The following is a 20,080-nucleotide window of genomic DNA, read 5'->3' on the forward strand; positions in this document are numbered from 1 at the left end:
TCTCCCTCCATATTCTCCAATTTTTTTCTGCCTGGAGATGGAAAGTGTATGACCGAAATCCACAAACGCGTATACCTCTTCTCCAAGCTATGGAAGATGCATGTGGAGATATAGCAGCTGATGCTTTTCATGGCTGGAATCGCCATGCTAGGCGATATTTCCCCCACTGCTTGGCCAGGGAAAACATTGCTTGTGATGTGGGTGAGGTGCTGTGGCCAGACCGCAACAGAAGAGAAGATGCAGCATCATATATATATATATTTTTTTTTTTCTGTAACTGTATACATTCAATTATTCTGTTTTGTATGTAGACCACTGTATGTGCAACTTTGTGTTGGTTGGGAATGGGATGTACACAGTGTACATTGTTTTTGTGGGAAAAATGAAATATATTTGTTACCGTGTATTTGTGTGTTCTGAGTATAAAAACAATATTCTCAAATATTTTACAACACACTTATGTATGTACTGTCTGTAGTAATGGCAACACTGAACCAAAAAAAGGCCTAAGTCATTATGATGAATGGAGAAGAAATGTTTTCCATTCATCATAGTGTTTTACATTGAGCACATCAGTGTTCAACTGGTTCTTATAAATGTCTATTCATATGATGGTTTGTGTGTGTCATTTGAAAACAAAATACAATTTTGATAAGAAATAACATTGTTTTGAATGTAAAGTTTCATTTTGCTGGAGAATTGAGGGGTTTTGCCCATTGTGTGTGTGTTTTTTGTTTTGTGTGTAGAGTTCTGAGAATATGAGGCATGCTTTCAGAAAATGTGTGTAAACAATCGAGAAAAACTGTAAGATATACATCAAGTAATGTGGCTCTGCTGCCCTCACCTGGCGAACAGGAGACATGACGCCCACTCCACTTGCCAGTCTTGAGGCAGGTGCGGCGTGCGCTGCCTGAGTGTTGGTAAAAGGGAGAGGCACACTCGTACGCTATGTGAGTGTAGAGGTGGTGGAAGCCCTGGGGCAGCTGGGATAGCACTGGAGGACCTTTGGTGGGGCTGGTGGACTGGAACATCCTCACAAACCCAGAGGAAGAGTAGAGCTTATGCACAGGGGTCTTCCTGAGAGGGAGAGAGGAGAGGGGTCCATGGAGATGCCTTTACAGAAACAAACTAGTGTATAATGTACCTAAAGAGGCTAGCAGTGTGTATAAGTCCTTTTAGGTTTTTAAATTGTTAATTTATAGGCAGAGGCTGCGGATCTGCAGGTAACTTCCCCGTTCCACCCCCGTCTCGCCCCCCTGGAACCCCTGGAAAGATCTGTATCACGTTCTGCGCATGTGTTCCTTTACCTCTATTTAACGCAAAATAAATGTGTGGTCACCCTCCCTTCACATTTCTCACTGTCAATTATGAATGATCTTCTTAGTTATGTACAGTGTTGCAATTTTAGAGCAGATAGTGTTAACAAACTGTAGCATAGCCTACCTGTGTTTTGTTTCAATCAATGCATATATTGAGTTGTGCCCGCATGAGAGAGAAATGCGACCATTCACACAATCGTCCTAAAATCTCATTAGAAATGAGGTGGTGTTTTTTGTCTTACAGTAACGTTATACTACTGTATGCTATTATATTTGGCTCTGTTATGTACAACACTATCATTATGTGATCTTGCAGATATTGATTCAGCTTTGATCGAGCACCATTCACCAGAGTAGTCCGCTCTCTACGAGTAGAGCGCAGAGACTGTGCCTAAAGTAGAGAATCCTGCACATGCACAAACTTCGGGACCTTTAGCTGTTGGGAAGAAAGATCCAGGAAAAGTCAGATCCGCAGCCACATTTTTATGTGGGCATCACATGGTAAAGTGGTTCTGTCACACACTAAAAAGAGCTAAGTCTTCTGCTGTGATGTGTGTATTAAGGAGGTTCATACATAATGTTTATGGTCTCTCTTGTGTGGTGTGCCAATGATGTTGGTATATGATTATGCACATATACTGTACGTTTTATGTATGTGGTTTTGATATATCATGACTGCAATGGTAATGTGGATAAACAGTATAGTGTTGGTTAATGCTTACGTCTGGCATTTAATGTAGACTATATAATGTGTATGTTTATGTGTGCTCTGTAACATAATATATTATACATCGTTAGACATACCTGGATGGAGCCTGTGCAGGCAGAACTCTCTGTTTGACCAGCTCTGAGACCTTGGGCTCTCTGCAGGCTGCAGACAAACACAGGGTTCCCATTAAAACCTACTTACAGGCTGGCAGCCGCTTTCATTCTCAATGTTGGGTTGAGAGTGCTCAACTGGCAGGTGCTACAGTGTGTCCCTTGCTGATAATGCAGGCACACACACACACACACACACACACACACACACACACACACACACACACACACACACACACACACACAAACTCGCACACACGTAAGTGCCTACCTCTCACACAAAGGGGTTGAGTGCCCCCCCAGGTGCCGCCAGGCTGGCAGGTGCGTCTGGCGTCACCACTCAGAGCGTTTGAGTGGTTACAAAAGAACTCTACTGTCTCTGGCACCAGCCCTGGCACAACCTGCTGGTACCCGTGGTAGAGCTGTGGGAGAGGGGGACAGCTCCTCTCTGGAAGGAGAGACGGAGGGAAAAGAGGGGAAAGAGAGCAGGCGGAGAGTGGAAGATAGATAGGTGGAGAGGGAGTGAGAGAGTGGAGGAGAAAATGTAAGATGCTGAGGGTCATTATAATATCTGTTTCAATAATGCAGTGTATTGTACAACATGCACCTGAAGTGTTTGGGGTGATTCTGAGTCTTACCATTGATGCTTTGGTTTTCTCTCTTCTCATCCTCAGACTCTTCTTTAGTTGGTTTGTCTGAATCTTTTCCTGTATTTTCTTCTTCAGGTTTGCTTGTACTTGCCATTGTATCTTTAGTTGAGCCTATATCTTTAGTTGAGCCTATATTTTTAGTTGAGCCTTTATCTTTAGTTGCTCCTATATCTTTGCGTTGCTTTTCTGCAAGCCTCTCGGTTTCCTGACCTCCTGATAAATATGGGGTGAACTGTGTGCTGTTGCTTCTAGTTGGAATAATAATCTTCACAATGTCTTTAGACACTGTTGTATTCATACCGTGCTCTATGTCATTGGTGCCAAACACATCCGTAACAGTGGCAAATGTGTCTCCCCTTGGTTTTAACTCAGTGTAATCTATGGCAAATGTGTCTCCCCTTGGTTTTAACTCTGTGTAATCTATGGCAAATGTGTCTCCCCTTGGTTTTAACTCAGTGTAATCTATGGCAAATGTGTCTCCCCTTGGTTTTAAGTCATTAGGATCAACTATGTTTGGATCACTGCTGTTATCTACTGGTGCCTCTTTCTTCTCCTCTTCCTCCTGTCCTTTATCCTCCAGCACCACCACTATCTCAGGGATCTCTGTTGTCTTTCCTATCTCCCGTATCACGTCTGTGTCTCCCCCAGTATCTGGACTGCCATCTGTGTCCGCGTTGGTTTTCCCCACATAATTTTCTCTCCCTCCCTCCACTGTGTTTATGATGTCATCCGTTTCTTTACTGTCCACTTTATCCTTGGTACCTCCAGTAGGTTTTTCTAGCCCAGTTTCTTTTTCTTTGTCACTTGTTTTATCCTCGCTTCGTCCTGGGATGTTAACCAGAGTAATGTCTATGTTTTTATCTTTACCGTCCACTGTTGTGTTCCTCAGGCCTGTGTCTGGATCTTTACCAGCCACGTCCTCCTTGATACCTGTATTACTGTCTATCTCTTTGTCTTTGGGTTTTTCAATGTCTTTGTCAGTGTCTTTCTCTTTTTCTGCATCCTTTTCTTTGTCCTTCTCTGTATCTCTTGCTATGTCATTTTCTTTGTCTTTGCCTGGTTCAGCAAGTGTATTATTCACTGTAAATAAAAAGAGAGAAAACAAGTGACTTTCTGGATAGAAAATAAGTGTTGTTATACAGTTCTGAATGGTTGCACACATTCTACTAGTACAATATAATCAATTTCACGCAGGCCTGGTCATGTAGCACATAGTAATTCCTAATAATAGTAGGTCCACCTTTGATGTCTATCAAAACCTGTTCCCACTGTCTCCAAACTCTGATTCCCATCATGCCTTGCTCTGACCCTAACCTTTGCCACATGTGGGGGGTGTTCCGCTCCAGGTGTTGTTGGGCAAACAGGTCCTCTGGTGCGTCCCGCTCAGCTTGTAGGGCCGGTAGCACAGGTACTGTAGGGCTATGATGACGTCATTGGGCCCGTACACAAGGAAGTGGTCTCCATGGACAGGCTTGGCTGGGATGGCACAGAATTTCACCATAGGCACTGCAGAGGAACACAGATAACATGTAGGCTCAGTGAAGCTGGGATTCAGATTGTCAGACGCTATTGAATTTGCAGATGAGTTGTAAATATGTTTATTCCTTAGAGGAGCTGTTGTGTTCACATGTCTCAAATGGTATTGTATAAAACAAACCTACAGTGTCAAGGTCACTAAGGTCAATCAGGTTGGATTTTTCAGTAAGCATCTAAATTGTGCATTGTGCTGTGCCTCTTTCTCTCTGGCCTCTTACCACATTGAGGGACAGGTGCGCTCCAGCTGCCATCCCGGAGGCAGATGGCGGTGCGGATCCCCCTCAGCTCGAACCCAGGGTCACAGCGGAACGTGACTCGTGCCCCTGAGTGATGGAATACCCCCTCTGTGGAGCCATGGACAGGTACTGGGGGCCTCCTGCACCCTACAACTGGAAGGACACAAAAACATATGTACAAAGACATTAGAGAGACCTCAGAATGTAGTGCTACACACAGTCATATATAAACAACCCTCCTCACACATTCTGAACACATTGTTACAGTGTTTTGTCTTCTGTCCACTATAATGCTAACAATCTTCTGCCAGCCCTAAACACAACTTCATCCCACTTCGTCAGAATAGACCACACAGCTACTGCTCACATAACCTTCAGTGCGTTTACTGCTGTGCGATATTAGGTGTTAACACACCTCCTTCTGAACAGCCACCTACAGCTTCAGGGCTCTCCGAACCCAGTTCACAGCTCACAAACCCATTCTTCCTCCTCAGAATGACCTCTTTGAGCAGCTAGAAGTTTATAAATATAGCCTCCACATCTTACTGCCTCATTAATAGATAATTTCAGCAGGCTTGGAAAAAGTGTGAACAGCTCACATGGGGATGCTAACACATTGTCTGTAACGGAGGAATAAATAGAACACTCCCAGTAAAAATATGCTTTAGTTAAACTGTTCCATTTTCCAAGGTACTGGTTGTTTTTATGATGTGGGTTAGTAGCATGTGGCTTGGGTTGGTCGAGTGGAATGGAATAGTGTGTAAATGTTCAGACAATGCCCGACTGTGAAACAGAGTATTTGATTGACACAAATAGCACTCATCAAGTTGTAGTTCACCATTGGGTCCCCTCTCTCTGATCCGGAACGAAGCTAAATACCAAGCACACACATATCTGCACAAACACATGCATACACCTACATACACTTACACACACCTACACAAACGTATTATGTTCATGCTATATCACTCTGGCCATACTGTGGCTATTGGGGCAGAGGATTGCAGGACCAGCCCCGTGCCTCTCTCCCTCTCTCTGGCCATGGTCTGACAGAAGTGTGGTCCAAAACCATCAGAGGAACCCTCCCTATAATCACTGTCTCCCTGCCTTCCAGCATTTCCACCCTTCAGTCGAGCCGCATGTGGGATGGGACAGGGGGAATTAGCTTGGAATTCCAGACATTGAAAATAAAAAATGTTTAAAAAAAAGCTAAAATGTGGAGGGATGTTGAATTGAGAGCCTATCAAATCCTCTGTTTGCCCACACCCCAGTCCTCCCGTCCCAGTGTCTGTCTGTCTGTCCATCCATCTGTCTGTCCATCCATCCGTCTGTCTGTCTGTCTGTCTGTCTGTCTGTCTGTCTGTCTGTCTGTCTGTCTGTCTGTCTGTCTGTCTGTCTGTCTGTCTGTCTGTCTGTCTGTCTGTCTGTCTGTCTGTCTGTCTGTCTGTCTCTCTCTCTCCACCAGTATATCTCCTACTGGGCTCTCTCTACTGGGATGAGTCATAGGGCCATTATGAAGGAATGCTAACAGAGGATGTTATGATTAAAGAAGCACAATTAATTCACCACTAAGTCCTGTCAACGCCTCGGAAACTATGGTTCAATATTCTTAGTCTAAAATAAAGACTGCATCGGAAATATACAGAAAGTTAGGAAAGAATCCTTTCTTGAAATCATGTTATTCTGACAAAGGTTGTATACGACATTAGTGTTATCCTAAATCTACCTCACAAACGAGCAGTCCAGCCCTCCTCACGGGAATACCAGATGAACGAACAACAAGTACGAAATTCCATCCCTCCACTTCTCCAATGCGTTTTATGAGCGCCTCTCATCCAATGGAAAAGCTGCCTCATATTATAGAGGCAGGTTTGTTTCAACATTAGTTGTATAGACTAAAGGTTAGCCCTGAAAAAACGACAAGGCTCTTGGCCAGGCTGTTTTCACAGGGTAAACAGTGGGAGGGCGGGGTGGAGGGGAGGGGTGTGAAGGTGGGTAAGGAAACCCAGGCCTGAGTCCAGACGGCCATAAAGAAGCAGGGTTGTTGTGTAGCTGTGGACAGAAGGAGCTTCAGCTATACAGGGCCCTGTTGGAGCCCTCTCAGGATAAAGTAGGGGGCTGCCTGGCACGATTTGGTTGGCAGGCAGGTGACTGCCCCAGATTCAGTGTCACGATCGTCGTAAGAGGCAGACCAAGGCGCAGCGTGATATGCGTACATCTTTTATTTCAGTACACCACACGAAAAAACAACAAACCAAACGATACGTGAAGTCCTAGGTTAACACACCAAAACAAACCTTACGGAACAAGATCCCACAAATAACTAGTGCCAACCGGCTGCCTAAGTATGGTTCCCAATCAGAGACAACGAGAATCAGCTGCCTCTGATTGGGAACCACCCTGGCCAACATAGAAAACACGAACTAGAACGAAACATAGAAAATACAACATAGACACTACACACCCTGGCTCAACATTAAAGAGTCCCCAGAGCCAGGGCGTGACATTCAGATGGGCTGAGGGAAGCTTAGCCTAGCTTAGTCTTGCTCACTCATTTTCCATTTGCCCAAATCTATAATTCTCTATCTCTCGCCCTGTCTCTCTCTTCCTCTCTGCCTCTCCCTCTCGCTCTCGTCATTCGCTCTCAGTCTGTCTTTCTCTTGAAGACGTTTACTATCCATTCATACAGTAAACTTAGACGGTGAGGTGTAGTTTCAAGAAGTCAGAATTCTGTCAGGTGGTCATAGTAATTTATGGTCCATCTGTCGACATTGGACACAGTTTCCCCCAGCAGCTGATTGCCCAGGGCTAGAGAGGGAGATAACCAGTAGGGAATATGGATATTTTGTATTTGTATTTATTATGTGCTGCCAAGGCAGCAGCTACTCTTCCTGGGGTCCAACAAAATTAAGGTAGTTATACATTTAAAAAACATTACAATACATTCATAACAGATTTCACAACATATTAAGTGTGTACCCTCAGGCCTCTACTCTACTACCACATATCTATAACACAAAATCCATGTGTACATTTGTGTATAGTGCGTATGTTATTGTGTGTTTGTATGCATGTGTCTATGTTTGTGTTGCTTCACAGTCCCCGCTGTTCCATAAGGTGTATTTTGTGTTTTAAATCTAATTTTACTGCTGGCATGAGTTACTTGATGTGGACTAGAGTTCCATGTAGTCATGGCTCTATGCCTTAGACCACTGCGCCACTCTCCCGAGTGGCGCAGTGGTCTAAGGCACTGCATCGCAGTGCTAGCTGTGCCACTAGAGATCCTGGTTCGAATTCAGGCTCTGTCGTAGCCGGCCGCGACAGGGAGACCCAATGGGCGGCGCACAATTGGCCCAGCGTCGTCCAGGATAGGGGAGGGAATGGCCGGCAGGGATGTAGCTCAGTTGGTAGAGCATGGCGTTTGCAACGGCAGGGTTGTGGGTTCGATTCCCACGGGGGGCCAGTATGAAAAATAAAAATAAATGTATGCACTCACTAACTGTAAGTCGCTCTGGATAAGAGCGTCTGCTAAATGACGTAAATGTAGTACTGTGCGCCTCCCATAGTCTGTTCTTGACTTGGGGACTATGAAGAGACCTCTGGTGGCAGGTCTTGTGGGGTATGCATGGGTGTCCGAGCTGTGTGCCAGTAGTTCAAATGGACAGCTCGGTGCATTCAACATGTCAAAGTAGTGATGAAGTCAATCTCTCCACCACTTTGAGCCAGGAGACATGCATATTATTAATATTAGCTCTCTGTGTACATCCAAGGGCCAGCCGTGCTGCTCTGTTCTGAGCCAATTGCAATTTTCCTAAGTCCCTCTTTGTGGCACCTGACCACACAACTGAACAGTAGTCCAGGTGCGACAAAACTAGGGCCTGTAGGACCTGCCTTGTTGATAGTGCTGTTATAGACAGACTTCTCCCCATCCTAGCTATGTTTTGACCTTGACAGTTTACAATCCAGGGTTACTCCATGCAATTCAGTCTCCTCAACTTGCTCAATTTCCACATTATTCATTAGAAGATTAAGTTGGGGTTTAGGGTTTAGTGAATGATTTGTCCCAAATACAATGCTTTTAGTTTTAGAAATATTTAGGACTAACTAATTCCTTGCCACCCATTCTGAAACTAACTGCAGATCTTTGTTAAGTGTTGCTGTCATTTCAGTCACTGTGGTAGCTGACGTGTAAAGTGTTGAGTCATCCGCATACATAGACACACTGGCTTTACTCAAAGTCAGTGTCATGTCGTTAGTAAAGATTGAAAAAAGTAAGGGGCCTAGACAGCTGCCCTGGGGAATTCCTGATTCTACCTGGATTTTGTTGGAGAGGTTTCCATTAAAGAACACCCTCTGTGTTCTGTTAGACAGGTAACTCTTTATCCACAATATAGCAGGGGGTGTAAAGCCATAACACATACGTTTTTCCAGCAACAGACTATGATCGAAAATGTCAAAAGCCACACTGAAGTCTAACAAAACAGCCCCCACAATCTTTTTATCATCAATTTCTCTCAGCCAATCATCAGTCATTTGTGTAAGTGCTGTGCTTGTTGAATGTCCTTCTCTATAAGCGTGCTGAAAGTCTGTTGTCAATTTGTTTACTGTAAAATAGCATTTTATCTGTTAAACACCATTTTTTTCAAAAGTTTACTAAGGGTTGGTAACAGGTTGATTGGTCGGATATTTGAGCCAGTAAAGGGGGCTTTACTATTCTTAGGTAGGGGAATAACTTGTGCTTCCCTCCAGGCCTGAGGGCACACACTTTATAGTAGGCTTAATTGAAGATATAGCAAATAGGAGTGGTAATTTCGTCCGCTATTATCCTCAGTAATTTTCCATTGAAGTTGTCAGGCTTGTCATTGTTGATCGACAATAATACTTTTTCAACTCTTCCACACTTACTTTAACCCTCCCGTTGTCCTAGGGTCAAAATGACCCGCCACTGTGTTGAACCAACTTTATTTAATTTTTATATTTTTGGGATAATTTGTGAGAAGGAGGCAGTGAGACTTTAAAGAAAGTATCACTGCCTCCTTCTCACAAATTACCCAAAAAATATACAAATTAAATAAAGTTGGTTCAACACAGTGGCGGGTCATTTTGACCCTAGGACAACGGGAGGGTTAAGGAATTCAATTCAATTCATAATTTGGTCAGGTATACTTGGATGTGTAGTGTCAGGGTTTGTTGCTGGCATGTCATGCCTAAGTTTGCTAATATTGCCAATGAAAAAATAATTAAAGTAGTTGACAACATCAGTGGGTTTTGTGATGAATGAGCCATCTGATTCAATGAATGATGGAGCGGAGTTTGCCCAAGATTTCATTTAAGGTGATCCAAAGCTTTTTACTATCATTCTTTATGTCATTTATCTTTGTTTCATAGTGTAGTTTCTTGTAATATTTATTCAGTTTAGTCACATGATTTCTCAAGTTGCAGTACGTTTGCCAATTGGTTGTACATCTCTTTTGCCTCATCCCTCTCAACCATACCATTTTTCAATTCCTCATCAATCCATGGGGATTTAACAGTTTTTACAGTAATTTTCTTAATGGGTGCATGCCTATTAGTAACTGGGATAAGCAATTTCATAAATGTGTCAAGTGCAGCGTCTGGTTGCTCGTCATTTACACACCAAGGACCAACAAATATTCTTCACATCAACATCATAGGAATCACTACGAAACGTCTTATATGACCTCCTATACACAATATTAGGCACAGCCTTTGGAACTTTGGTTTTCCTAGATAAAGTGGGGGAAAAAAGTATTTAGTCAGCCACCAATTGTGCAAGTTCTCCCACTTAAAAAGATGAGAGAGGCCTGTAATTTTCATCATAGGTACACGTCAACTATGACAGACAAATTGAGAGAAAAAAAATCCAGAAAATCACATTGTAGGATTTTTTATGAATTTATTTGCATATTATGGTGGAAAATAAGTATTTGGTCACCTACAAACAAGCAAGATTTCTGGCTCTCACAGACCTGTAACTTCTTCTTTAAGAGGCTCCTCTGTCCTCCACTCGTTACCTGTATTAATGGCACCTGTTTGAACTTGTTATCAGTATAAAAGACACCTGTCCACAACCTCAAACAGTCACACTCCAAACTCCACTATGGCCAAGACCAAAGAGCTGTCAAAGGACACCAGAAACAAAATTGTAGACCTGCACCAGGCTGGGAAGACTGAATCTGCAATAGGTAAGCAGCTTGGTTTGAAGAAATCAACTGTGGGAGCAAATATTAGGAAATGGAAGACATACAAGACCACTGATAATCTCCCTCGATCTGGGGCTCCACGCAAGATCTCACCCTGTGGGGTCAAAATGATCACAAGAACGGTGAGCAAAAATCCCAGAACCACACGGGGGGACCTAGTGAATGACCTGCAGAGAGCTGGGACCAAAGTAACAAAGCCTACCATCAGTAACACACTACGCCGCCAGGGACTCAAATCCTGCAGTGCCAGACATGTCCCCCTGTTTAAGCCAGTACATGTCCAGGCCCGTCTGAAGTTTGCTAGAGTGCATTTGGATGATCCAGAAGAGGATTGGGAGAATGTCATATGGTCAGATGAAACCAAAATATAACTTTTTGGTAAAAACTCAACTCGTCGTGTTTGGAGGACAAAGAATGCTGAGTTGCATCCAAAGAACACCATACCTACTGTGAAGCATGGGGGTGGAAACATCATGCTTTGGGGCTGTTTTTCTGCAAAGGGACCAGGACGACTGATCCGTGTATAGGAAAGAATGAATGGGGCCATGTATCGTGAGATTTTGAGTGAAAACCTCCTTCCATCAGCAAGGGCATTGAAGATGAAACGTGGCTGGGTCTTTCAGCATGACAATGATCCCAAACACACCGCCCGGGCAACGAAGGAGTGGCTTCGTAAGAAGCATTTCAAGGTCCTGGAGTGGCCTAGCCAGTCTCCAGATCTCAACCCCATAGAAAATCTTTGGAGGGAGTTGAAAGTCCGTGTTGCCCAGCGACAGCCCCAAAACATCACGGCTCTAGAGGAGATCTGCATGGAGGAATGGGCCAAAATACCAGCAACAGTGTGTGAAAACCTTGTGAAGACTTACAGAAAACGTTTGACCTGTGTCATTGCCAACAATGGGTATATAACAAAGTATTGAGAAACTTTTGTTATTGACCAAATACTTATTTTCCACCATAATTTGCAAATAAATTCATTAAAAATCCTACAACGTGATTTTCTGGATATTTTTTTCTCTTTTTGTCTGTCATAGTTGACGTGTACCTATGATGAAAATTACAGGCCTCTCTCATCTTTTTAAGTGGGAGAACTTGCACAATTGGTGGCTGACTAAATGCTTTTTTTCCCCACTGTATGGCTACTATATTGCGATCACTACATCTGATAAATTTGGATACTACTTTCTAACAAATTTCTGCAGCATTAGTAAAGATATGATCAATACATGTTGATGATTTCATTACTGTACTGTTTGTAACTACCCTGGTAGGTTGATTGATAACCTGAACCAGGTTGCAGGTACTAGTTATAGTTTGAAGCTTTCTCATGAGTGGGCAGCCTGATGAAAGCCAGCCAATATTTAAATCACCCATAAAGTATACCTCTCTATTGATATCACATATATTATCAAGCATTTCACACATGTTATCCAGACACTGACTGTTAGCACTTGGTGGTCTATAGCAGCTTCCCACCAGAATGGGCTTTAGGTGAGGCAGGTGAACCTGTAGACATATTACTTCAACAGTATTTAACACGAGATCCTCTCTAAGCTTTACAGCAATGTGATACTGAACATAGACCGCAACACCGCCCCCATTGGCATTTCTGTATTTTCTGTAAATGTTATAACCTTGTATTGCTACCACTGTATCATCAAAGGTATTATCTAAGTGAGTTTCAGAGATAGTCAGAATAGGAATGTCATCTGTTACTAGCAAATTATTGATTTCATGAACCTTGTTTCTTAAGCTACATATGTTAACGTGGGCTATTTTTAACACTTTTCTGGGATGCTTGATTATTTTTCCTGCTTTACTGGGAAGCTTAGCAGAGGTAGACATACTCAGGTTATTTTTATTAGTGCAGGGTGAGCTGCACACAGTGGACTTCCTACTAGGGCACACCACCTCAGTGCTAACAGTATTACTCTGGTTCATAGGCATATGATTACTGCATACAATAGCTGTAGGATCAGCAGAGGCATTCTGGGCAGTAAGAGGGACATAAATGAGGTTATTTACATTGTGTCTTTCATCGCCCCTAGGATAATATGTAAAAATGTATGCACACATGACTGTAAGTCGCTTTGGATAAAAGCGCCTGCTAAATGGCATATTATTATATTATTATTATATAATGTACATTATGACAACTCAGCGACACAATGGTAGGGATTAAATGAGCTGGATTTAGGACATTGATAACTCATTGTCTCAACGCAGCCTTATAATGCTGTGAAAGTATCCAGGAACCCAAATTATTTGGGTGGATCCCATCCTCCTTATAATATGAGCTTTGTTTCCAGAAGGTATCAAAATTGTCAATAAATGTTACACCCACAGAGCTGCAATAGTCTCGTAGCCAGTTGTGGAGGGCTAAAAGTCTGCTGAACCGTTCAATGTCACGATTTAGGGAGGGCAGAGGGCAAGATATTATGGGGCATTTGTTGGTGTCAAGTAGAGACCCAATCAGTTCTTTAAAATCCATCTTCAGCTGTTCTGAGCTGCCCTTCATAATGTCATTTGACCCCACATGAACCATGACAGACTGACTCACAGCCTCGGGAAGCAACTTGGTGATATCCTGAACTTTTGCCCCAGGAAAACACAAAGTCTTTGCCCCAGGTACAGATATGTTCCTCACCATCGAACTCTATCACAATCGCCGGAATGATCCGGCCTCTGCCGTGTGTCGAAGCAGATTGCGAGGCCAGAGCCACAGAACTCACCTGAGAAGAGGGTTGCTGAGACGCTGGCTGCATGCAGGCCACAACCGCCAAAGGGACAGAGCTCTGATCCAGAGAGCACGGCCCAGCAGAGGGGGGCCACGGTGGTCCAGGCTGTGGCCAGGCAGTTGATTGACTATGACAGGATGGAGGGAACACCCAAGCCCCCGGCAGAAGACAGCTGGTACAGGGGCTCAAAGTGATTTGAAAGTCTTAAGTCCGGACGCGGGGAAAGAAGGAAGGCGCGCCGACAATAATTATTCTCTTTCTTTCTGGTTCCGACATGCATCCATTTACGCTCACCTGGAGTCCAACAGTGAGCAGCCATTTTCTGGTTCAAGCTAGTAGAGGAGTTCAGTGGCGGAAAGTGATCATGGTCCAGGAAGGTCCCATTATGATCCTCTTGGTTGTTTTCATAGGAAGCATTTAAAGATGTTGATAGTCTCATGGAATCCTTATTCAGTTCAAGGCGCTTTGTCAAATGTTTTATTTCTTCTTGAAGTGTAATAATCCTTTCTTTAGCTGCATGAAGTTCAATACATTTTTCACAAATGAAGGTATCCATCGGACCTTTCCCCGTGACAACAATGAACATGTCTCATCTTATACATTTAATAGTTTGCAAGTCCCCAGCAGATTCAAATGAGTTTTCACTGCTGCACGCCGACAGTCCAAGGGAACAAACATTTCCCGGCTCCGCCGGGGACTTAGAGGATCAGTGATGGTGACTCACTCACTGTTGTTAACACTAATGGGACTCTCTGAAGAGATGGTCATGGGAGAATTCCAACATAGATACTCTGCATGCTTGTTGTCTGAGGTCTTTGTTTTAACTGTACTATACAGCTGGCAGACACCAGTAACACAAGTCACATCACCTCTGTGAATAGTCTGACCCAAAGTTTAGTGTACTCACCATTCTCACACCTCTGACCAGTGTAGCCGCCCAGACAGGCACAGTGGTAGGAGTAGGACGTGTCCAGGATACAGGTACCATCATGGAGACAGGGGGAGGAGCTGCATGCTGAAAACACACAGGAGCAGAATGGAGGCTTAGACACATTACATGGACTACATAACAGTAGTTAAAAAATATACAAATAATTGCAGGCTTTCCTCACTCCCTCCCTTCATCTGCACTAATCAAAGTTTGTAGTGGATTCCTTATTTTGGGGATATGGCAAAAAATGTATAAACTGTATACAGGTGAGAAAATACTTTGGTGTTTAAATTCATGCCTGCTCTCCAACACCCATCCCCAAAATGTACAGTAGCCTACAGTATGTATTTTTTGTCTTGAGTGGAGTTGGCTTGGAGTACTGTGTTACTGTGTGTGTTCATGGTGATTGGGTTTGAATGAGGAGCTGAGTGACAGGTTAAGTTGGTACTTAAGTGGTTTCTCTGTTAGGCTGCCAAGCAGGGGTTCCCTGGAATGAGTTTGATAAGGTTGTGCTCTGCTTAGTTATCATAACAGCCATAAGTTAACATTCAGGTAGCTACCGGGGTGCTCAAGTATTTTTCTCAACTTTCCCAACTTATGATGGGATATTTGAAACCACAATATATTCCCAGATCTTATTAATCAATTTGCCAACTTTCGGTACTAAATCTACTCTGGGAGGTACTGTTCCTACCTGAGCTTTCTTGGAAGGTGGCGAAAAAGCCATCAAAGTTCTTATAGCCATCGGCTACAAACAGGATGTGTAGGGAGTTGCCAGAGCTCTGGATTGGAGCAGGCTTGTTGTTCCCACAGAACCGACCAATCACACGAGAGTTGATGCTGTCACCATCACGCACCTCGATGTAGTCGTAGCGACAGGAGTGGTCGAACTCTAGGCTCAGCATCACGAACCTGTGGGTGGAGAGGGAGGGAGAGAGGGAGGGATGGAGGGAGATGGTTAGAAGTGGCCAAGGGAGACTGTTCTAAATTATTGTACCTGTAGCAGAGGTAAACTGAGTTTATTTAGTGGTATTGACAGTTTACCTCAATGTGAAGTACTAATGGGAGTATGAGGTTTGGGGGGTTGGTTTGCAACACAAATTCACATACACAGATCTCCACACTTTGAATAAACTTGGAAATAGATGTGTCTACAGCTAAAACATTGCAAGTAAAAAAAATAAGGTATTTTGACAACGTACCTATTCTCTTACAGTGACATTTAAAAGGTGGACATACGGCAGCCAATTGGCACGGTTTTTGTTTTAGCTAGTCACTTATACCATTCCGTCATCCAGTCACTCCTCTGTTTATTCCAGCCAGAAAGTTTTTATTGCAGTAGCCGGGCCTGGATTTTCCATATAAAACCAATTAAGAGGTTTCTCACTTGGTATATATGGTAAACATGATGTAAATTGCATGTTATTGCATGTTGTTGCCCCCTTTCCTCTCTGAGTAGGGAGACTATTATCTTTCTTTCCTGCTAGAGCCCTTGTTTTCCTGGAGCAACCGTGAGAGGGAGCACCTACCTGGCTTTCCTGGCTCTGCCAACCTGGCTGGCACCATCTCACACCCCTGACTCTTTTACTAGCCAGCAGTAGTGATTGGAACAGTGATTATTAATTTCCTCCCATTCTGTTGGAAGCAAAATCTATTATGGATATTGTGTCTTTTCACCAAGGTAACACTCATGAGTACTTTTTTATACAGTCACCTTTTTTCTGCTTCTCTTGCCTGTGAAAGAGATCAATGCAAAAAAAAAAAAATCAGAGTCGTTATAAAAAAGACATCTGCAAGGCTTTCAGCTGAGATCATGGCTGAGTCTAATGCTGTCCAATTTGAGGCAACAAAGCTACAATTGTTACTGTATGGAACTAATGGGACAATAATGCACTTGAGCTAAGATGAAAAATGTAAGATATGACGTCACAATTGTTAGTGACACAGGCAGCAAAAACAGAACATATTTTAGACATACATTTTTACAAGAACGGATGTTTGAGTTAACACAAGTCCAGATATAGAAAACAGATGCTATATTAATAGTCAAGCTTTAGCACTATTAGAAACATCTTAGGGATACTTGACGTGTTCACCCTAACTTTAAGAGTAAATTTGCACTTAACACTCAATCTGGATCCCCACAGATTTCCATCAGAGTAGATATCCAAACAGTTTAAGTACCTTGAATATTTTGAACCCAGTGACAAATGAATGGTATGTGTGTTTGATGCCCGTAAACATCTCATCTCATTCTTTAGAATCAGTGATCATAAGCAAACGTACATGTGTGTGATTGATTGTATTAACACTGGTCTGATTGTAAGTGATTGATTGTGAGTTGTTGAAATGTAATTGATGTATTATCGCTTATTAACTAAAAAAGTCACACTGCCAAGCTAAATAGTATGATTGGTGAATACACTGATGTCAACTCCCACCACGCTTCGTCAGCATTCTCTGTGAATATAAGGTCATCCAGAGGTTTGTGTGGCTTTGGGACCTGTTTTAATGAGAGTTAAAGTGAATAGGATAATTGGTGAGAAAAACGTATTGGTATATGTCCTTTTAATTAACAAGCTTGGTTTTGTGGTGGGACAGCACAGTGAGTGATACCAGCTGGAAACAGTACAGGGAATACAGAAAACAAGGATTTGGATAGAGGAGTGTGAGTTTACAGTCAGCTCTTACAGAACAAGAGGAAAAAGAACAAGGAATATCTCCTGGCTCTATATTGGTAGATTTAAGATCTTTGGCTCGACATACAAAGGATAATTTTACCTCATATTTTAAATCAGACTTTGTCACAATACCAAGTTCCCCCAGTGTTATCAAAGTCTCTTAGGTCAAGGGGGCTTGTGCTAATCGGCCCTGGGTTTTTGTTTTCAGGAAAATCTTATGCCTTAAAAGTTTTGGCGTGCAGCGTGTGTTGTTGTGTAACTCGCTAAGTGTGTTGTTGCCTGTGTGGAGCGTGAAGTGAGATTCATTAGTACGGCAATAAATAAGAGGGATGTAGACAAGAGTAGTGAGTAATAAATACAAGATGGCCCTGCCAGTAAGGTTTCGCTGGCTGATGCCAAAACTCATAACTTTCCATTAGTCCAACTATGAGCAGAGCAACATGAAACAGAGAGGAGCACTATTTCATTTATGGTTTCTGTGGCTTGTATGTCATAAAAGACGGAAAACAGCAGTATGAGGCCTTATTTCTTCACTTGGAGATGTTTCATCAATCTCTTTCTGTCGATAGACCATGTTGTGTGACTAGCCCAAAGCGGGCCTGGAAACCAGTTTTATTTATTTACTGTGCTTGCAGATCCATTTGTCATCTGATCATGGATTTGGCCTGGCTGTCTGAGCTTGTCATGGTTGTGTAGTTTAACATTATTTACTATGGATCTGTTTATTTTAACACACAAAGCTATTACTCTATGTACTACGTATTTGCCAACAGACTGAATGCAGTTCAATATTCAATGTGGCTTTTTTTTATCGTAAAAGCCCTCAAATAAATGCTTGCCTGTAAAAAAGTTGTATGTATTTTGGGAAAAAATGAAAGTTATCACATAAATGAAATGCAAGGACTTTTCCTCAATACTAGGAGTGGTTCCAACCTTCGTCTAGACATTGGTCCATGAAATACCTCTCACAGAATTGTGAAAACTGAAATTAAATTAGTCTTAAATGGTTCAAGTATTAATAACTATTACAGATGGTCACCAGAGAGGCCAAAGTCTAGCCCTTTCATGTCAGAGGAAATTATGACTAAGTGACACTTATTGTTTCACAATGCTAGACTAGCTAGAACTAGCTGTCATTTAGCGACACCAGGCTTTAGCTCAGTGAACTAACTCGGTCTTGAGGTTTAGAGACAACCCAGGTCAAATACACGGTTGGTCACACCCACCTGAAGTCGATGGTGAATGGTCGGTCCACCTGAACGGTCCACTCACAATGAGCGTTGGTGGGGTAACTCTCCAGAACTATGTGGCCCTGACGTTTACGGATCACTCCTCCACACTCTGTAAACAGGAACAGAACCACTCAGAGCTCACACTTTACATAATGATGCAATGCAATGGGCTTTTCATTTCTTGATGTAATTATATGTTACTTTAAGACAGCATACTAATTGCTCATTTGAAACATAATTTGGCCAGTTTCCATTCATTATAAATGAATCATTGTATTGTGTAGCTCATACAGTGCCTTCAGAAAGTATTCAAACCCCTTGACTTTTTCCACATTATTGACTCGTTTCAGGAAACTAGGCATATGACACGCCTCAGTATTTCACAGGAGAGGCATTTGAACTTAAACTTTTTTAGAGTATGATAGCTAAGGATATGGAGAAAATTCTGCTACTTGATTGCAAATATGCAGAGGGAGTCAAAAAAAGAACACACAGAAGGCTGTTGTATAAAACACCTGTCTCCGGATTACATCTTCAAACTAAGGGCAACCATGGCATCCATGACAGAGAGGGAGGATCGTCCATCCATGTATATGGGTAAGGTAGTCTAGCTAGCTACATTTTCAGATATTATACATTTCTAATTTTGTCAGAAAGTCGCTAGCTAGCTAACATTAGCTGGCTGGCTCGTTAGCTAATGTTGCGTGTATGATCTGTGTAGTAATATTATTCGTATCTCAGAGCCATTTGCATTGCTAGTTATAGCCTAATGTTAGCTAGCTAGGTAACATTGAACATGGTTGATTAGCTACCTTCAGATTCATGCAGGTTAGTAATGTTATGAGTTGGGATTATGGTTCATTATTTAGCTAGCTAGCTAGCTAGCTATATGTCTAAACAAAAGACTCTACTATGCAAGTAACCATTTCACGACACCTTCTGTATCCTGTGCATGTGACAAACCAACTTTTATTTTATTTGATATAGTATGTGTTTACCAGAGACGGTAATGTGAAGAACTGCACCAAAGTCAAATTAGGACAACTAGACAGTGTCCAAGTAAAAAAATTATCCGGTAGAATGCCCTGCTTTTATTCTGTCACACTCATACCCGTAAGCTATTTTCTGTAATTGGCTTGCCATTAACTTGTAAATAATGATCTTGTAGTGAGTTTATTTTTCTGTAATAATGAAGAGAAATGAGCTAAAGTGAGGACGTTGTCAGCTATATGATATGGTCATTATTTGAACTGGCTAGCCAGCTAACTTAACATTAGCTAGCTAGCTAACAAGCTAGAAATTAACCAAAACATTGTTTATAAAGTTGCTTTTAGTTGCCTGGTTTGCTAGATTGAAATATACTAAATACATTTTTTAACAGGTGGATTTCTTGGTGTTAAATAACACTAGTTATGCTATTTTGGACCACCAGGCTGCTGATGTCATGCAGCCTGTAGTTTTGGTGTTTATACTTTTTCATAACAACAACGACAAGTTTGATGTCGGATGACAATAGAATGATGTCACTGCGACAACTGTCAATAGACGTAGCATATACCAGCCTTTAGTCTTGAAATCTTTGATTGTTTGGTACATGGCCTCACATGTGAATCCTTAAAGAGATGGGTGGGGCTAAGGCTTAAGAGGGTGTGAACAATGCTGAATGGGTGTAGACAAAGAAGAGCTCTCCAGTAGGTTTACCAAAACATTCAAG

The 20,080-nt window shown here is 42.4% G+C and overlaps 1 protein-coding gene across 1 annotated transcript in view; it reads right to left on the reverse strand.

Annotated features, from left to right (window-relative positions):
• Positions 1 to 20,080, reverse strand: part of LOC311135218 (inactive serine protease PAMR1-like) — a 56,928-nt gene that overhangs the window by 6,463 nt on the left and 30,385 nt on the right. Inside the window, exons 4-12 of the mRNA XM_084169150.1 lie at positions 18,361 to 18,475; positions 15,148 to 15,365; positions 14,430 to 14,537; positions 4,543 to 4,713; positions 4,103 to 4,294; positions 2,777 to 3,868; positions 2,410 to 2,586; positions 2,124 to 2,190; positions 845 to 1,077 (exon numbers count right to left, since the gene is read on the reverse strand). Of these exons, the coding sequence (XP_084025276.1) occupies positions 845 to 1,077; positions 2,124 to 2,190; positions 2,410 to 2,586; positions 2,777 to 3,868; positions 4,103 to 4,294; positions 4,543 to 4,713; positions 14,430 to 14,537; positions 15,148 to 15,365; positions 18,361 to 18,475 (2,373 nt within the window). The remainder of the gene's footprint in view (positions 1 to 844; positions 1,078 to 2,123; positions 2,191 to 2,409; positions 2,587 to 2,776; positions 3,869 to 4,102; positions 4,295 to 4,542; positions 4,714 to 14,429; positions 14,538 to 15,147; positions 15,366 to 18,360; positions 18,476 to 20,080) is intronic.

This window comes from Coregonus lavaretus (genome assembly GCF_964263955.1).
Source record: "Coregonus lavaretus genome assembly, chromosome: 9".
In the NCBI taxonomy this organism is placed as follows: Eukaryota; Metazoa; Chordata; class Actinopteri; order Salmoniformes; family Salmonidae; genus Coregonus; species Coregonus lavaretus.